Source organism: Mirounga leonina, unplaced genomic scaffold, assembly GCF_011800145.1.
Source record: "Mirounga leonina isolate KUSES-001 unplaced genomic scaffold, KU_Mleo_1.0 Mir_170, whole genome shotgun sequence".
NCBI lineage: Eukaryota > Metazoa > Chordata > Mammalia > Carnivora > Phocidae > Mirounga > Mirounga leonina.
Window position 1 is genome coordinate 32,821,601 of NW_023270433.1, and position 19,937 is coordinate 32,841,537.

The following is a 19,937-nucleotide window of genomic DNA, read 5'->3' on the forward strand; positions in this document are numbered from 1 at the left end:
CCTCAACTCTATGGCCAACTAATCTTCGACAAAGCAGGAAAGAATGTCCAATGGAAAAAAGACAGTCTCTTCAACAAATGGTGTTGGGAAAATTGGACAGCCACATGCAGAAGAATGAAACTGGACCATTTCCTTACACCACACACAAAAATAGACTCAAAATGGTTGAAAGACCTAAATGTGAGACAGGAGTCCATCAAAATCCTTGAAGAGAACACAGGCAGCAACCTCTTCGACCTCAGCCGCAGCAACTTCTTCCTAGAAACATCACCAAAGGCAAGGGAAGCAAGGGCAAAAATGAACTATTGGGACTTCATCAAGATAAAACGCTTTTGCACAGCAAAGGATACAGTCAACAAAACCAAAAAACAACCGACAGAATGGGAGAAGATATTTGCAAATGACACATCAGATAAAGGGCTAGTATCTAAAATCTATAAAGAACTTATCAAACTCAATACCCAAAGAACAAATGATCCAATCAAGTAATGGACAGAAGACATGAACAGACATTTTTCCAAAGAAGACATCCAAATGGCCAACAGACACATGAAAAAGTGCTCAACATCACTCAGCATCAGGGAAATCCAAATTAAAACCTCAATGAGATACCACCTCACACCAGTCAGAATGGCTAAAATTAACAAGTCAGGAAACGACAGATGTTGGTGGGGATGCGGAGAAAGGGGAACCCTCCTACACTGTTGGTGGGAATGCAAGCTGGTGCAGCCACTCTGGAAAACAGTATGGAGGTTCCTCAAAAAGTTGAAAATAGAGCTACCATACGATCCAGCAATTGCACTACTGGGTGTTTACCCCAAAGATACAAATGTAGGGATCCGAAGGGGTACATGCACCCCGATGTTTATAGCAGCAATGTCCACAATAACCAAACTATGGAAAGAGCCAAGATGTCCATCGACAGATGAATGGATAAAGAAAATGTGGTATGCCATCAAAAGCTTATGCAGCCATTAAAAGGAATGAAATCTTGCCATTTGCAACGACGTGGATGGAACTGGAGAGTATTATGCTGAGCGAAATAAGTCAATCAGAGAAAGACATGTATCATATGATCTCACTGATATGAGGAATTCTTAAACTCAGGAAACAAACTGAGGGTTGCTGGAGTGGTGGGGGGTGAGAGGGATGGGGTGTCTGGGTGATAGACATTGGGGAGGGTATGGGCTATGGTGAGCGCTGTGAATTGTGTAAGACTGTTGAATCACAGACCTGTACCTCTGAAACAAATAATACATTATATGTTAAAAAAAAGAAGAAGATAGTAGGAAGGGAAAAATGGAAGGAGGGGGGGAAATTGAAGGGGGAGACGAACCATGAGAGACTATGGACTCTGAGAAACAAACTGAGGGTTCCAGAGGGGAGAGGGGTGGGAGGATGGGTGGGCCTGGTGATGGGTATTAAAGAGGGCATGTATTGAATGGAGCACTGGGTGTTATAGCAAACACTGAACCATGGAACACTACATCAAAAACTAATGATGTAATATATGGTGATTAACATAACATAATAAAATTAAAAAATGCAAAAAAAGGAAAAAAAGAACCTCTGTAACAAAGACAAAAAAGGAAAAAAAATCAAACCCAAGTTTGCAATTTTAGCAATTGGACAAACTAGATATCAAAAATAGAAGGAAAGAAAGAAAAGAAAAATAGCAGCCAAAAAAATCTAAAACCTGCCTTTGAAAAACATATAGAAATATGTGATAAAATATAACAGTCCTCTTTTCAAACTCATAACTGTGCTTGCAAGAAAATAAGACAATTATGAGGGACTAGAAATAGAGGAGCATGGGAACACTGAAGCCAAAGCCATCCTGGGCAGGACGGAAGGAGGATCTGAGACCCCCTCCTCAAGAAGCCAGAACTCTCAAAGGGCTACGCCCCACCCCCGGTTAAAGGGTGACCCTAGAGAGCATTAGGCAACATCTCGTGAAACTGAAGACATGCACTCTCTCTACCCAGAAGCTCCATTCCTTCCTGGGTATCCTGGGAGACCTGCACGGGAAGGCTCCTGGCAGTGCCATCCATAACAAAACTTAAGAAACAATCTAAATATCCATTGTCAGGAGAATGGAGTGATCACGTTGGCATCTTCATACACTATTATTAATCAAAGAGCGTGAAAACAATTGAACAAGAGGGCACACACCAACATGGATGAATCTCACATATAATGAAGGAGCATGTTTCAGAAGAATCAATACGTTCTACTATTTACATGCATTTTATAAACGTTTATCTGTTCACTCATATTTTATTAAGTCTTACTATAAATATTCTATACACATTTTCATTTCTGTATATCCACTATATCTATATAAAATATATAGATAGCAAAAAGTTGTATGTATAAATACAAATATGGTGAATGCATAAAGAAATGAATGGGAATTGAGAAACACCCCACTCGGCTGGCAGCTCCCCCAGGGTGGGAATAGAAGAAGGGAATGCAGACACGGAGCCTCAACCACATTGGGCACGTTTTCTTTCTCACATGGTGATGAGTACGTGGGTGCTTATTTCATTTTTCACAAAACTTGTTTGTATGTCTAAAATATTTCATAATAAGCTTAGAAAAGAAGTCAAGTAACTGATTTTACCTCTACTCGTAACCATTTTCCTTTGCAATGGAAGAGGCAGACTTTCCCACAGAAGGGTAACGAAACGAAGTACTCGGAGGTCATGTGCTACAAAACAGAAATGCAGGACACTTTTATTACTCTTAGTGAGGAGCGGATTGCTACACCGTTAGAAAAACATCGCTGTGGCTCAGGCCGACCAGTGCACGCGTACTTAGCCAGGCTCCCCATGAGGAGTGCGCGGTGGTGCGTATATGAGGGTGATGGTCTGTCCTGTTTCTCAGACATTTGTTGATGGCACCGTCTACTCTCCCTCCTTGCACACAGCTCATAAATCAGCCCTGTTAAAATGTCTACAAACGTTAGTGTGCAGGTCAGTATGATTCATCCACGCACTAATGCCATCAGTTAAACATGAAGAGGGAGGATGAATCTGCCAAAAAGGAGGAGAAGAGCCTGGATGAAAGTGAGGTTGGGCTAGCCGTCCAGAAGGCCTCTTCTTTTCAACTTTTAACATTTAGATTCAAAGATGAGATTTTACTTCCAAAACAAAAGAAATGTTATCCATACAAATAGGGATATCAGTGCCAGTGAAATGTCAACAAATCACAGCTGTAGACCTCTGCACCCTCGCTTTGCTGTAGTTTGAAGCTGGGGACCTGCCATGGTCTCTCTTGTTCAGGGCGAATGTTTCTACTCTCCCCAAAGGCAATGTCTCCACTCAGGTTACCAGTGCACTAGGGACTAGCAAGAGAGCTTTTCACCACCATAGGTAAGAAGCACATGCATGCAAATGAGTCACTGGAGTCAGCTTCTCTGGATGTCTCTGATTTCTCCAAGATAGATTAGCAAACCAAACTTCAGTAATGACCCTGAGATACAGCTAAGACATCTGGAATGCAGAAAGAGGTAAAGCTACAGATCTAATGCCTCTGTTCTAGGCTGTAGTCTGAATACAAGTTTAACCTGATTCAGCAAATATTTTGGAATACCTATTCTATGTATGACACTAGATTAGATACTCTAGTACCTAAATGAATTAGGTACTTAGCAGTATCTGATAAGGCTCTGCCTCTGCCCTCAAGAAGCCTATACTCTGGGTAAGGCAAACAAATATCCAAATAGCTAAACTACCATGCTGCAGATGATGCCAAGAGGCACATTCAGAGGTTAGAGGGAAGGGTTCACTTCTAGGGGCAAGGGGGTCAAGACTGAGGTGGTATTAGGGTTTACTCACTCAAAACCACAGCATATTCTGGATTACAACTATAATGCCCTAATGGAGGTAAGAACATCACCTTAGAACCTTACAACAAAACCTCTACAGACCCTGATTCAGAAAAGAATACTAGAATCAAAGGGTAAGGAGCTTATTAATAAATTTAAACACAGAACCACATTTACCGAGGTGGTAGGTTCTCAGGGACCAAAAAGAGCTTGGAGATTGATGCCTAGAAGTTTTATTCTCCTCCTAAACTCCAGGGTTTTGTCTTTGCCCGAGGCAGAGGACCCAGCTGGCTCTAGCAGACAAAGTCACAAGCAGCTGCACTGTAGCATCATCAACTCTACCTTGTAAATCATGAATCTGCCAGTTGCTGAGCACTTACTCCGTGCCAGGCACTGTGCTAAGCAGTCTTGCCACTAGTCCTCACACCAGTCCTATGGATGGATATACACACTATTATTATCCTCATTTCATAATGCAGAAACCAGTGGGGTTTTTTTTTTGTTTTGTTTTGTTTTGTTTTTTGGTCTTTTCAGTTCTGCAGTCTGGGGCTCTTACCCACCATTCTACAGCTTCTACCTCAAACTATTCAAAAGTTACACACAATTAATACTAGTTAGTGACCCCTCTTGTTTGCAATTTTAGGATTAATTTTAGAGGTGGATGATGCTCTGCCATACCTTACAATGGAAGTAGTCCTCTATCTTATGCAGAAGATCGTTGAGCTTGTTCAGACCTTTACAAGGCACCTGGCAGTAGAGTGTGCCATCAGAGCAAATATTAGTCACTCTGACATTTGTGTACATAGCGTCAATCTGGAACAAAGGACACGCCAAGGATACTTGAGAATAGAGCGTAGCTCTTATCTACTTAAGGGGTATCTACCTCAATCATCTCATTTGTCTTTGCATTTTAAAACCTTTTAAGTAAGCTGGAGAGCAGACTGGATGACAGAATAATGTGAAAAACTCATTTGGATACCTCTCTTTCCAAAAGGAATATCTGACATCATTGGGTCAGGCACAAAGTAGACAGTTTGCATACATTAACTTATTACCGCATTTCATTACCTTAAAGGCTAAGAATATCTTTCATTTTGGTTTATTTTCCCCCCATTAATTTAGAGAAATCATTATTACATAAAACATATTTTTGCAACATTAACGGAAATGAAAATAAAAACCTCTCACAAAATCAATCCCATTATCAGCCTACTTTCTAACCTATGTTTATCGGCCACGTGAGTTTTAGTAATTTTTAAAAGTTATAATCATAGTAAAGCCTTAATTTTGGCCATTTTTTTAGTCAAGCCATAATATAAAGACAATTCACTGTTGTTCTACCTATTCAACAAATGTTTTCCCAGTGTTGTCACAAAGTCTTTACAATGACCATTTTTAACATCCTATTCTTCAGGGTGGCTGTTCTATAACTTATTTAAAGATTTCCTTCTTTGAAGAAATTTGTGTTTTTCACATTTTAAAACTGTAAAAGCTAACAATTTAATAAACATCTTCATGGATCTAATTTTCCCTTCTTTTGTATTATCCGCCCCTATTATCTTTGCAAAATAATTTCATATAAAATACAATTTTAGTGTAGAAACTGGAATATAAAACGAAAACCCAATTCTTAATAATGACTGCTTATGTTTTGGCCTTATTTCCCCCCCTTCAAGCACCCACCTACCTTTTTTCCCTCCATACACAGGTGATCTGTCCCTATCTATTGCTAGCCTAAAATTTGTAACATTCTTTTCCAATAACTTTCTTCCCTACAGTATGTGTAACAGATGACTATAGTGGTCACCGTGCTACCTGAAGGTGAGCCTCCAGAGACTTGTCGCAGATCGCCTTTAAGCAGGTGGCATTAATATTGACGTCATCTTCTCCTGAGGTGTCGTATAGGACAACAAGCGGGATATCCGCTTTTTCAAGTATTTCCACTGCAAAGATCTTTCCACAAGTTAAAGATTCAACCACCTTTACTAAATCAGGATCATCACTTAAAACTTCCAACCCTAAAAAAGATTGAATATTTTAATTTCTACTTAATTAGCAGAATCATTTTAAGATGGAATGGGTTTGTTCTGGTCACTTATTATAATTGTGATTCTACTACAAAATTCTTACAAAATTTTCTAGGGAAGCGTTGTTTTATAATCTTCTTCACATTACCCATCCTTAGGTCTTAAAATACATATTATAGTGTGAATGCCCTTTTAAATGATTACACAAAGGCAGGCAATCTTAAAACAAAAAGAAAAGTTGATGACCTATCAGAATTTGTACCTCAGGAAAATGGCCTTCACTTATTATATACAAACACATATTCAAACCAAAAAGACTAGTATATTTAAGAAGCTATCAATCAGTTATGTCTGCCAGTCATGTATTTGTAATGTTTTTCCTAAAAATTTACCCTTGACCTTTTTCATTTTTTCTAATTAAATAGACAATTATTCATATAAAATGAGCATGCATACATTGGAAATTTATAAAATCACTTTTTTCCTTATTTCTTCTTAAGTACACCATGATGATTCTGAGTATACCAAAGAACTTTGTGATTTATCAAAGAAGGATTAAATTGTATTTAACATAATATGGGTATTAGGCAAGTTTTATTATAGTCTCATTACTCTTTAAATTCTTTGAAAATTGTAATTCTATGTAGCATATACATGATAACTCTAAGTTATTCTATTAAACTAATTAAAACTAGCTCATCATTTCCCCAATGGTGCTATAAGGTCCATTTCTGTATTCCTCCCCTTGAAATCCATAGCACAAGTTCACAGACTCCCTCTGGGCTACCTTTCTCTTGTTCTCATTCTGTTCTTTAGACACATAACGTTACAGCTTTTACCAAACCTCTCATTTCAGCATCCTAAATCTTGGCCTGTGTTCTTGATATGTTCGTTCAAAACTAGCTCCCAGGAGTTTGTAACAGGCTTCTAACATTACTTCAGATTTATCTCACAGACAGAGCCATACCCAGCTCGTCTGATAGATGCATCCTTGCTGAGAAGGAGGTATTTCTGTGGGCTAATTTTCATGAAAGAACGGCGATCATTTTCTGAATCTAGCTCAGGCTCTCCTGGCATGATGCTTACACACTCCCATGTCTTTCCTTGTACGAACGTGGCCACTGCATCCTCCATGGTTGGAGGTTATCCCTACCATGTCACTCACACACATGTGCCGGAGACGCACAAGGTGTGTTACTTGCTAATGAGCAGCACCCAGAGCCCACCTCAGTGGGAAAGAAGCGGAGAGTCCAGGTCAAACAACAGGATTCAGACTGATCAAACCCCATGATACAGGGGCTCTAGCATTGTTGCTAGGGCAGTTAGAACAACAACAAAACCTTTAAGATGGCCAATACACATTTTTATAATAAAATATATATAATATAAAATAAAATATTAAAACATATTTACAATGATCACATCTTATAAAGAGGACATTAAGGACATTTTAGGATTTAACTACCCAAAAGTACAGTGGTAATAATGTATCAAAGTGGAGAGAACTTTAAAAAAAAGTTCCTCTTACCTGCTAGCTTACACTTTGTAGCTTGGAATGAGAGTGAACAGAACTTTGGGTTCAATTTGTATGCTTTGCTCTTTTCAATATTTTCACTAAAACCATAGTCAACATAGCATACCTGATGATAACAGAAACATCATTTAGGTTCAAATAAAAAAAATTTTTTTTAAAGATTTTATTTATTTATTTGACAGAGAGAGACATAGCAAGAGAGGGAACACAAGCAGGGGGACTGGCAGAGTTGGAGAAGCAGGCTTCCCGCCGAGCAGGGAGCCCGATGTGGGACTCGATCCCAGGACCCTGGGATCATGACCTGGGCCGAAGGCAGCCGCTTAACCAACTGAGCCACCCAGGCATCCCCCAAATAAATTTTTTTTATCCTCACTTCTTAAGAAAACATCTGACACATTTAACTAGTTGCATTTATTTCATAATCAGCATGTTAAGTAGCACCAGACTGCCTGGAAAATGCCAAGGGTGGTGCCCCTGACAGCCCAGAAGAGAAAGGCTAGGGCTGGGAGCAGGGAAGCCAGGCCTCCTGACTCCAGGCCCCACTCCGCTTGGCCAGTGGGAAGAACAAGGGAAGATTGCTGAACTCAGACGCCTTCATGCCAGCTTCTCAGCGGCATCACCGTCTGGTTCTGCCAGCCCTGACTGCCCCCGTCCTTTCGTTATAACATAAGGGGATGCCCGCCTACCGTATTCTTACTCGATTTACATACTTCCACTAAGGATGTGCATCCTTAGACACCAGTAGTTGTTTCTAGAGAGGGCATCACCCATAGAGGGGTACTGATCAAATTCGAAATCCCCAAAACAGCACTTGTGGTGGCCTACTCCCAGCAACTATGCTTCGAGGGACCAAGCTGCTTTCTGTCAATGACAACAGTGATGTCATGGCTAGATGACAGGGAATGTGACACTGTAAAAATAGGTACATCTGGTTTGTTTCTTTTCAGTGGTGCAAAGCTGGGTTAGGCCTTCGGCCAGCTCAGCAAAAGGCCCCAAATCTGCTGGTCAGAGCTCTGTGTTTGCAGAAACCTGCATGACTCTTCCTCACCATTAGCACAGATCATTAAGAGCCTGGATGTTACTTCTGGAGTATTAATAACACCTTAAATTGGAAAGGACTATATAAACAAAGCCTCTTTCTTTTTTTGAGAAAAATAAAATCTAGAAACACTGAGCTGTGGTTTAAATGATAACTATAGGATGATAACTAAAAATCTGAGGGAAGGTATTGAAAACCTAGTATGCTTCTCTAATTCAAACAGATGACATTATTAAAACAAAGCAACAACCAAAACCAGAGCAAAGGCATGGCTAAGAAATACCGAGTAGCACAGAGCCAGGTGCTTTCACATCCTGTAGAAAAATTAAGTCCACAGGCCAGCTTCTTAGTACCTAGATTATGGTACTAAACATACAAAACAGAAATTCTCCCCAGCAGAGAATCAAAGGGAAAAAAGAAGAGATGCAGAGAACATGAACACCCTTCCAGACCACCTGATAACTGGGTGTGTGGGACCTGTATGTTCCATGCCAGAGACAATCACCTCCCAGAATCTCTATCCTGACTCAATGCTCCCATAGGCTGAGATCTCTGGTGGGGCTCCCATAGCACGCGGCCAGCCATTTAAATGTAGGGGCCCATTTCTCCAGTCCCTGATCAGCACCCCTGCTTCCTCCCCAGAGGCCTCAGGAGTCAGGAGCAGTCCTTTCCTTTAATAGCTATCACCACCTACAACTTGGACTCTGCTCTTCCCGGACCTAGAATGGAGATAACATGGTCTAACAACAGGACATAATACGTGAAATCATCATTCCTGGGAAATTCAGAATGTATTCCTAGCATCAAGAGACTAAAGAATAATTGCTCCAAAATCTTCAAAGGGTTTCTGCAATGTTTGGAGCTTGTTCTTTTGTCTTTCTTTCTTTCTGAATCAAATACCGTATATTTGTATGGCAGCTGCAGTTTACAAAACACCTGTTCAGGAACTGAGAGTTTGACTTGCCCCACACTCTGCCCTGTGTCCTTTGCTCTGTGAGGACTGAGTGGGGTTTCTCTCCCCAATGCCCTGGGATCAGCACAAGCAGGCTCACAGTCCTGGCATCCAGCCCCAGGTGATTCCTGGTTCTCTGGCACCATCAAGTGGCCACAGATCTCCCCGCACCCCGTGAGAGAGAAGTGGCAGACCGCACCCACTTCAAGGCATGACTTCATCCTCCTGTTTCCCATTCTCACCAGGATCTGACAAGTGGAAAGCAAGGAGGGAATTGTACTCGCTATCGGGCATAGCACAGTCGAGAGGAGTAAGACTTGCTAAGTAGCTGGGGTTTCTCCAGATAAGGGGGGAACTGCATGTCTGTCTGCTTCACGGGGCCGTGGGGAGCCAGCTCAGGCCAGAATTGCTCCAACCACTGCTGTGTGAGAGCTTAGGACTGTACAGCATACTGAGGCACCCCTGTACCCCCAACACTCTCAGCAGCCACGCCACGGCGAGTGCTCCCTCCCCACCAGACACTTGCTCCTTCTGGCTTTCACGACCCTGCCCTCCTGGTTTTTACTTCTTCTTTAGCCATTCTTAAGATTGTGTGAAAGGTCTTCTTTCCCAGAGGAGGTTCCAGTGAAGACAGGGTCTCTCGATCGGAGTGTTTTCACCCAGGGAAGGGCATTTGAGACACAGAGAAGGGAATGGAAGGACTTGAGCAAGGGCACGGGACATTCACAGGCAGAAACAGGACTAGGGCCCAAGCTGCTAATCACACTGTGGTCCCCACTGGTTCAGTTCCCTGCTTGGTCCTTAGGTTTTTCCAGATTTTTTTCAGACTTTATCCACATATAATTTATATTGAATGAAAAATGCCCATTTAAAGTATACAGTTTGGTGGATTTTGACAAATGTATGTACCCATATAATGACCACCCTAATCAAGATACAGATCACATCCACCACTCCAAAAAGTTCCCCCTTCCCCCTTTCCAATTAAGCCCCCTCCACCTCCTGTCCCAGGCAACCACTGATCCGATTCCTATCACTACAGATGAATTTTACCTGTTCTTAGACATCATTTACTTGGAATCATACAGGATAACTCCTTTGTATCTGGCTTCTCTAACTTGCAGTCTGTGGGTTTTATCCACATGACTGTTTTCAGTAATTCATTCCTTTTTATTGTTGAATAGTATTCCATTATATGAATAAACTACAATTTGCTTATACATTCACCAACTGGTAAACATTTGGGCTGTTTCCAGTTGGGACTCTTAATAATAAAGCTGCTACAAACATGTGTACAAGCTTTTTTGTGGACATATGTTTTCACTTCTCTTGTGAAATACTTAGGGCCTTGTGGTAAGTTTAACTTTATAAGAAACTGCCAAAGTTCCAATTTTCAGATTTTTAAAATCAGGTCAATTGCTCAAAAATTTGAGCTTTGTAGATTTAGTTAAGGAATTTCCTAAATCTCTCTGTGAATGGCCAAGGAAGGCTAGGTGGTTAGGGTGAGCTTGCCCCTGGAGAGGGTCAGGGCCTCTACTATGGAACCATCTGGGTAAGAAACAGCAAGCATCCCTTTCTGACCCTCCTGACACTGTTCTTGGGGAGAGTACCTGATGGACCTAAGCTCAGGTTCAGAGAGCAGTATTTGTACTCTGGGACACAAAAAGGGTTATTTGCCAGGGACTGACATCACCACAATAAATACGTTTCAAATTATGGGACAGAGGCTGCAGAAATAGAATTGTTTCCCTGCTTGCAAAACCTAGACAAAACTGCGCCTTGAGAGTGAGCGAGTTCTCCTTCTCAGTTTGCACTGAGGGAAAGAAAAGAAGCCATGCAGCAGAGGCTGACCGCCATGAACATGGCCAAGTCTGGAAGTCTTGGAGCCTGCTGATGGAAGAGACTGGCGAAAGAATCCTCTGACCTCCCCAAGAGGACCATGAGGGCAACACTCGGACAGCTCTTGGGGCACAACCCGAGCCCTGTTCACGGTTCTCCTCCACTGACTGCAGAAGAGGGGAGAGGAAGAATGTCATGTCCTCTGACCTGTATGCTTCCCTGACTCCAGAGTGCTGACCTGGATAGGAAGCCCACGCAGCTCTGATCACTCTTTATTATATATCTCCTGGGAATGGAAATAAAGGCCTTTTCCTGATTATATCACGGATTCTGAATACTACCATGGAGAAGACTTTTTTTTTTTTTTACTAAAACTCTGAGATAATATGACTACTACTGACTTAAAACCTGACAGGGTTAATCTTTTACAGATACTATCTTGTCAACTTCTGGAAAAAACTAAACGCAGTTAGGAAGGACACAATATTAGAAGTAACACATTTGAAAAATCATGTGTTTGTCTTTATAACGCTATGACAAAGTAAACAGTACTTGCCTTTATTTTGTTCTCTTCCGTTGAGATGATTTGTGCCCGTAACCAAGCGTCCTCTTCTGCATTTACAGCCAGTAACTGCCCGACATGCACAGTCTGGACTGGAGTAACCTTAGGGTTCTTACTGTAATACTCCTTCATCTCATCTTCCATTAATTCCTGAGCAGCAGAATAGTCTTTGCCCACATACCTGAATTAATTAAAGGAAGAGAACACAGATGAAGCAACCCAGGAGGAGGGAAACCATAGGAGTTCATTAACGTTACTCTGTTTTTTTCCTACGGCCATCTTTGGTTCCAGTCTCAGACTTGGCTTATACCAACAGGTAAGAGAACGTCTATTTAGTAAACATTTCTGTCTTGATAAAGGAAAATGTAATACTGTGGAGTTCATGCAAAATAAGACCAGGTCAAATCCAGCAGAGCAAATGCTTGGCAACAGTCCAGACAGCTAGAGGATGTCACAGTAAGCAGTCAGGGAAACTACAGGGAGGACGAGGCTGAGAAAAGATTCAAGGGAAGGGAAGAAAGGAGATACGGTGGAAAATGGAGATGCCAGTGCAGGCTAGATTAGCAAGAGTGGACTCAAGGTTTTGACTAAGGCTGCTGGAAGTCTTTGTAGATTACTAAGAGAATCTAGTTGACAGGTTTGCCCTGAGGCTGGGTTTGAACAAGATTCAAGCTCTGAAAACAAATGAAATTTTAATAGAGAAAAACAAAGCCTTAAAAACACTAAACACAACTATGTGACAACCCATCCTCCCGGCTTACTGAACAAATTTGAACAAATTACCACAAAATGTTGAGTTTTGATACCCTTTAAGAGATGATATCTTCTAGTTAAATCTCTCTTAAATTATATGCTTTCTGAGCAGTCTTTTTCAGGATACGGCCTATCCCCTTCTACAATTTTCTGCTGTTGAAACTGCAGTCACCTTGTTCCAGTTTATGTTATCAAAACACACTATTTCCCTTTCTCCCACAAATAGGCTTTGTTTTCTTGCCCATCAGTGCTCAGGGACAATTCCATCAAAGCCCTCCTTCCAGGATGTAAACTGCAGCAAAACCACTTTGGGCGCCTGTAGCAGGAGCTGTCCAGGCCATAGGATGCAGCCTTTTTGGCTGGAAGCTATGCTGACCACGGAGATGGGGACGTGCCACAAACACACTGCCCTTTGCATTGTTCCAGCTTTTACCCAGGGCCCAAGTGGTCCCATAGAGCTTTAAGAAACTATTCCTTTGGGATTGTTCTCATGCATTCTTAGTAACTATCAGCAGCACAGAACATAGCCTATTCAACTATTTGTTACGTGAGGAAAAAAAGCTTTAAAAAGTCCTACACAATACGGAAAGAATGCCTCTTTTGAGGTAATGGCTATTTTAAAACCAAATATTACATGGACATTATTTACTCTAGAAGCCGAAGAAGCCTTGTCACACTCTATGGGTTCCGCCGACTGAGCTCTGCAAATGCGAAGGGTCCGCCTGCATAACAGTTGCACACTCGGCTCCGTAGTCCCCTGGGGGGGTCTGTGGCTCCGCCCAAGGGCCCAGGCCTGTGACCTGGACTCTCCCGGGCCTCCTTTTAGTGCTGCTACAGCCCTGGGAGCCCAACGGGCCGAGGCCTGCTCAGCACGGGCACCTGCTAGGGAGGACGAGGCGGGGGGAGAGAAGCAGCACGAAATCTGCTCTCTACAGCAAGCAGTAGAGAAGAGTGGCCACACAGCTTGGGTGGGGATGAGATTACAGTTGGTTTGATGGTGGGGGGGGGTAGTGGCAAGAACGAGCTCCTGCCTTGTCCCCAAATTACCTGAGCAAGTGGGCAAAGAATGACATGCAGGCCAATTTGGGTATGCTGTAAGTACAAAGCTTTACAAAGTTAATTTCTGAAACCGGAGACAAGGGATTCCCATACTTGATCGGAGGATTCTGCTACGACACGTCCTCAAACCCTTTATGAGTCACAGGCCAGTTTCTAGAGCCTACTGTCTGCCTCGGTGAAGATGTAAATATAAGATAGGGCTCAGCCCAGCTGGAATCTACTAAGTCTCTGGGACTGGGGCAGGGGGGGAGGGGGATGCCAATGACCTAAGGTCAACCTAACAGCACATATCACCCCTTGTGCTTGCTGGCTGCCAGCCACTGTGCTGAACAGGTAGAATACTGACTCCAGGATTCAAATTTGTACTGGAGAAAGGGATCTAAACAATCTGAGGACCTGGATCTAATCATCCTGAAGTAGATTAGAACCTTTTCACTAAACTCCTGGACCTGATCCAGATTCCTACCAACCCTTGGTAAGAACACCAGAAATCACATGATCTGTCTAGCCCAGTGCCGGGTGCTTGGTCTGACAACAGAACCAACAACTAATAGTAACAGACACCAAAGGATCCTGCCAAGGAGGCAGATCTAGATTTCTTTCTAATGCTAAATGGTAGAAGTCAGCAATGTGCTCCTCAGCATTCTTCCTCTACCTCAATTTATTAGTGAACCACAGTGGGATCCCTAACCCTCAACAACCCATTTACCTCTTCAGGCCATACCACATGTTAGAATAAAAGCTTTATTCATTTCCTCCCTCTGTACCAAACAAGACCTGTCTAAACCTTCTGTATGTTCAAATGGAAGAACTTGATGTTTCTTATCTGTTCTTTCACTGAAGGAATTGGTAATTTTTTTTGTGGTCTTTCTTTAGGCATTCCCAGTTTAGCTATGATTCTCTGGAGAAATAACAGCCCAAACCATATGGATGTTTTGGTTGAAGAAGCCGGATACTATTCTGATTCAGCCTTTTCCTTTTCTGTCCACAAGCACACTCTAAGCAGGTGCCTCCAGAGATCCAACTATACCGCTTCCCATTCTTGATCCTGAGTCAGAAACTACAAATTATAGTCTTTCAGTATCTTCTATGTATTCCATATTTTCTCCAAAAGTCCACATCAAGTGCCTGGACCTGGACCATTTTTTTAATTCCAGGTATCACCAGCCACTTTGGCAATGACTGTTATCAAAAGGACCAAGTAACCAGGGTACTTTTGGCTCCAAGGGCTAATCTGTTGTATTATACCAGGTAAGCAGTGCTTAGCTATTCTGACTTTTATGAAATGCTACATTGTCCCAGATTAAATAGTATTACCTACCTAGTGGGTGACTTACTTTTTCTATGGATTAGGTATTGCTTTTGACATAGTTATCATTATGCTTTCAGCATAGATTTTGTTTCACATTCAGACCATACTATCACTCCAATTTTTAAAACCATTAGTTATCTTTTCTCACAAGAACAAATGTATATTTAACAAATCTAACAAATATTAAGAATACATGCAGAGATTTTTTTTTTAAGTACTTTGATTTCAAGATGCTCACTGTCTACTGGGAGAGACAAATGTACATATATAATTATAATGTGGAAGAAATAAAAATTAATCTAAGAGATACAAACACAAAAAGTTCTGGCAGTTAGGAGAAATGTGCAAGATATGAAAACAAGAATTATTATTATACTTCATTATAATTCTACAGAACTAAGAATATACTATTCTTCCTCAACGCCCAGTACCCGTGGGAAGAATAGCCAAGTGACAACAGTACACCAGGGTCCTAAGGAATTAGAAAATAAAACCCACCTGATAACCACTTCGTTTGTGTTGCTCAGTTCAACCACCAGTACTGATGGGGATGCCTCAGTTGGAATGATTAATGGAGGAACTGTTGTATTCTCCACAAAGGTATCAGCACTTTTGGCAATGTTTTCTTCTATCTGCAAATACTCTTGTTCAATCATAGACTTGATATCATAATCACCATGTGCTTGCCCTGCATCCTTCAGGATTTTGTCAGTGGGCAATGGAAGTTTAGCATAGAGAATGGCCTTCTGGGGATTTCCAGAAATGTAGTCTATGGTGCATACATCAGAAAGCGAGGCAAGGTTTTTTAAGGCATCCTCAGGGAATTTCACTTTGTACATGTCCTCAAAGGCTTTGGGGAGGGCACTGGCCCAAAGACCACTTGAGTATTTCGCCAGCAGCTCTGAAACTTTCTCTTTAAAGTCTCCTGGCATAACTACTGGACACCCTTTTAATGGTGGTATTTGCTTTGGAGCAGGTAGTGGGGATGGAGGCACTTTTTCACCATCCAGTTCACTTCTCAAAAGCTGCTTTCTCTTAGCTGGATAAAGAAGTAAATCTTGACCACCACTGCAAGGTTTTTCCACCTGAAATTTTTAAATAAAGCAAATGACAGATATCTCAATGGCTATAAACAACCCGAAAACACATTAATGCATTTTAAGTGAGAACAACACTGTTCTCAAATTAATCAAGAGAACAAAAAAGTGTACATTTTACTCTTCTCAATTACTAAGACTTAATGCATTTCTTTCATCTACAAATAACATCATGAGCCACATTTCAGAAATCAACAGGGAAATAAAACAGCATTAATTTCCCTTATGGGGCATCTGGCCTCCAACAACCTTATGAAATCATGAGAGTTTCTGCCCTGTAAACCACACATCTCATTCGGTTCTGTCAAATCCAAAGCAACAGCTTACAAAAATCGACTGAATACAAGGTGGGATGAAGCTGTGAAAAGGTTATCAGAACTGTCAGGAATAAACCATTGGGAAGAAAGTTAGGAAATATTTAGACAAAACTGAAGCCCTAGCTGTTTTTCTTCTTCTTGCAGTATCCTGAGAAAACCCTTAACTTTCCATTATTTAGAAAAAGACCCTCCAAAGATAAGGTGCAGTTTTTACAACCACTAAAGTAGAAAGCTAAAAACTGCCCCTCCAAAGAACAAGGGATAAAAATGCCTGGCATTTGTATGTCATCCAATCTCTAATTTTTATCTGTATAACATTTCTGAGAGGCATGGCTCGATGGCATCTCTTTGTATAAGAGAAGAAAGAGAAACTGATGTATGGCACTATTTTTTCCAAGTTTTAAGCCTTTATATTATTAGACCAGGGGTTAGCAAACTACAAGTTGCAGCCCAATGCAGCTCACCGCATGCTTTTGCCTTGCCTGTGAGCTAAAATGACTTTTATATTCTTAAATGGTTGAAAAAAATCAGAAGAATTATTTTGTGAGGTGAAGATGATATGATATGCAGTGTACATAAAGATTTGTTGGGACACAGCCATGCCCATTTGTTTAGGCGTTGCGTTTGCCTGCTTTTGCCCGTCAAGAGCAGAGTCAAGCAGTTGTGCCAGACGGTGGGTAACAATGACAGAGCTGTTGGCCCACAAAACCGAAAATATTTACTACCTGGCCCTTTATTTAAAAAAAAGTTTCTCAACTTTTGATTAGACTGAAGTTAGCATTCCCAACCCTCTAAAATGTTCCTTATTTGTCAAATCCTATTCAGCTATCCCTCAGTTGTAATTTAAGCCCTTGGAAAAGCATTCCAGACCACTAAGGTAATAATACAAGCTTGTAAGAAGTCCTCCCTCTCCTAAGAAGAACAGAATATTAAAGTATGCTTCAGTTTCGTCTAGAAACTTCCTAGCTTTCTTCCCAATGGTTTATTCCCGACAGCTCAGCTTGTTAGTAAATAACATTGACTTCATTTATTCATTTTCTATATAATGCCTAGGAAGAAAGAATCTAAATACGTATATATAAAGAAGATATTGTCTTGTTACCCAAGGAGAGCTTTAAAAAGTCAAGAGACATAGTCAATTTAATATTAAAATAGATTGCTTTTAGTCTGACTATATATTCTAGGTGATACATGAGGAAGATGAATATTAACACAAGTATAAAACATTAGGTTTTCCTCCTCACATTCTTCTGCCAAGGTGTGTTTAAGTTTTGAGGACTGGGGGAAAAGTCCATGACAGAAAAACCTCAAGCATCAATGAAAGTAGAGGAAACTGAGTCCATGGTTAGCATCTGCTGGATTCCTGGTCATCCTTAGTAAACTCCTGCTGACACCTTGTGACCCTCTGGATGGCACATTATATGATAGCCACAATTTATGTCCCTAATTTTAAACCGTAGGGATATAAATATTTTGACAACTCCTCATTCTGCTCTCAGTAGTCTCGAGATTCGTGTTTTTAAATCTGGAATCTTAAAATGCCAATCTTCACTGTGCTTTAAGACACTTAATAAGATAAAAGAACACAGTATCCAGAGAAGGTTTAAGAAACATACTTTTGGAGCAAAGGGAGAAATAAAATAGAATTCTATGTAAATTATTTACTTGTCATATAGAATCCCAATTCAGGTAATCTTAGATTTAGACATGATTGTCCTCCACATCGAAAGCCAGCTGAGCCTTCTGGGCCCACCTTCATTCTCTGCCTACAGACCTCTTCTCAACCTTTTGCAACACCTTCTCTGAAGTGGATGGTAGAAACTGATTGCAGTGGAATTTCTTATTTATCTAAAACAACTCTCACAAGCCCCATGCCCCAAATGTCCACATGGCTTCTTCTAACTCAAAAGAGGGTAAGATGGGTTCTTCAGCTTTATGATCATTTTCTACCCAGTGAGTGAATTGGAACATGAGATCCTTCAATGTTTGCTTAACAGTCTCCCCCATTCCCAGCCCTGAAGCTTCCATTCCCACCTGTGCTTTAGATGTGATCAGGACCAATTACCTAACAATGCACTTTAACAAACCTCTAGACATGATCTCTAAATATGGCCAGCATATTGAGTTCTTCTAACTAGGAATTACTATCTTAACAGAAGTTTATGAATATTACGGCCACTTAGGGGAAACAGAATTCCCTTTCTTTTCTGATCTTTATTTCAGAATAATGCTAAGAGATCATCTGGAATTAGTAAGATTCCAGGACTGTGTCTACAATAGTTAAGTCAAGCTTTTCTAGTCAGCCTATAGATTTTTGACCAATAAGTTTATCCAAATTCTAAACAACAGTCAAATAATTGGACAGATTTCTTTCCCCAGCAGTTTCATTTATTTTTTAAAGGTTTAAAAAGATTTTATTTGAGAGCGAGTGAGTGAGAGAGAGAGCATGAGCGGGGTAAGGGGCAGAAGGAGAAGCAGACTCCCCACTGAGCAGGGAGCTCGATGTGGGGCTCGACCCTGGGACTCCGGGATCATGACCTGAGCTGAAGGCGATGCTCAACTGAATGAGCCACCCAGATGCCCTAGCAGCAGTTTCATTTTATTGTTATTGTTTAAAGTAGATAGCCACCCCCTAACCCCAAATGACTAGTTCTTTGAACTGTAGGCACTTTCCAGTGTGCTTCTTCCTTAATCTCAAGAGGTTTGGTTATAAACCTAAACTCCACTTTGTTCTCCAGTAATTTGGCCTCTTTAAATTCAAATCAGTATTTACTAAAGGCCTGACTTTAGGAACTGAACCTGACACTAACCAGAGCTGAATGAGATGTCCTTCAACACGTAAGGCAAATATTCATGGATAAGCTTAGTGGTATGGATAATGTCTGGTCCATATACTTTCTAAGCAATCTTTGGAGACTGGCTGAAGGGTTACTGAATTCAAAGGGAAAAATAATGAAACTCATATTTTTCAAGTTAAAAAAACGTAAAACAAGTGTAATTTTTTTCAACTGAAACTTTAAAATTTTCACGAAAATTTGTTTTTCTCATTCAACAGTGATTGCTACCTATCCTCCACAAAATGTGTCTTTGTCTCTCTTTAATTATCTGGTAAATAGGCTTACAAAAGATACCTACCACTCTATCCCCAGCTTACAACAATCTCCCCAAAGATAAGGAATTGCTATAATGTGGGTTACAGTGTGGTGTCCATTATTCACTGTGCTCTGGTGCATCTAACCAGATTGTCATGTGATCGCCTGTCACATCCCCCAAGTAGAAAGTTCTTCTAGCCTTCACAAATGACCAAGGTAAGTCAACAGCCATTTGAAATGTGGCTTTTATTATATACTTAGTATGATAATCAGCAGCTCATCATTTCAGTTATCTCTTAAAGGGCGCTTTTCACCTTCTCTAGTCTACCTGATCCAGATACATACCTGAGGAGGGAGTCATGGGCCTTCTCTTCTGTAGGAGAAGATTCAAGGTCATAATCCTACCCTTTTCCTCCATGTTTTATTTGCTTTGTGACTATACTTTTTTTTTTTTTTTTTGGCTTTGGATATCCACTCAAGAAACTACCAGTCCAATGACCGGGAAGTGGCATGACCTGGAACTCC

The 19,937-nt window shown here is 41.0% G+C and overlaps 1 protein-coding gene across 6 annotated transcripts in view; it reads right to left on the minus strand.

Annotated features, from left to right (window-relative positions):
- Positions 1–19,937, minus strand: part of TDRD7 (tudor domain containing 7) — a 77,772-nt gene that overhangs the window by 19,074 nt on the left and 38,761 nt on the right. For 4 of the 6 annotated variants that reach the window (XM_035016242.1, XM_035016238.1, XM_035016240.1 and 1 more), the window contains 6 exons: positions 15,405–15,991; positions 11,777–11,963; positions 7,385–7,496; positions 5,645–5,847; positions 4,508–4,642; positions 2,624–2,710 (listed from right to left, as the gene is read on the minus strand). In XM_035016242.1, coding sequence (XP_034872133.1) covers positions 2,624–2,710; positions 4,508–4,642; positions 5,645–5,847; positions 7,385–7,496; positions 11,777–11,963; positions 15,405–15,991 — 1,311 coding nt within the window. The remainder of the gene's footprint in view (positions 1–2,623; positions 2,711–4,507; positions 4,643–5,644; positions 5,848–7,384; positions 7,497–11,776; positions 11,964–15,404; positions 15,992–19,937) is intronic. The other 2 variants (XM_035016239.1, XM_035016243.1) reach the window with 2 other exon arrangements.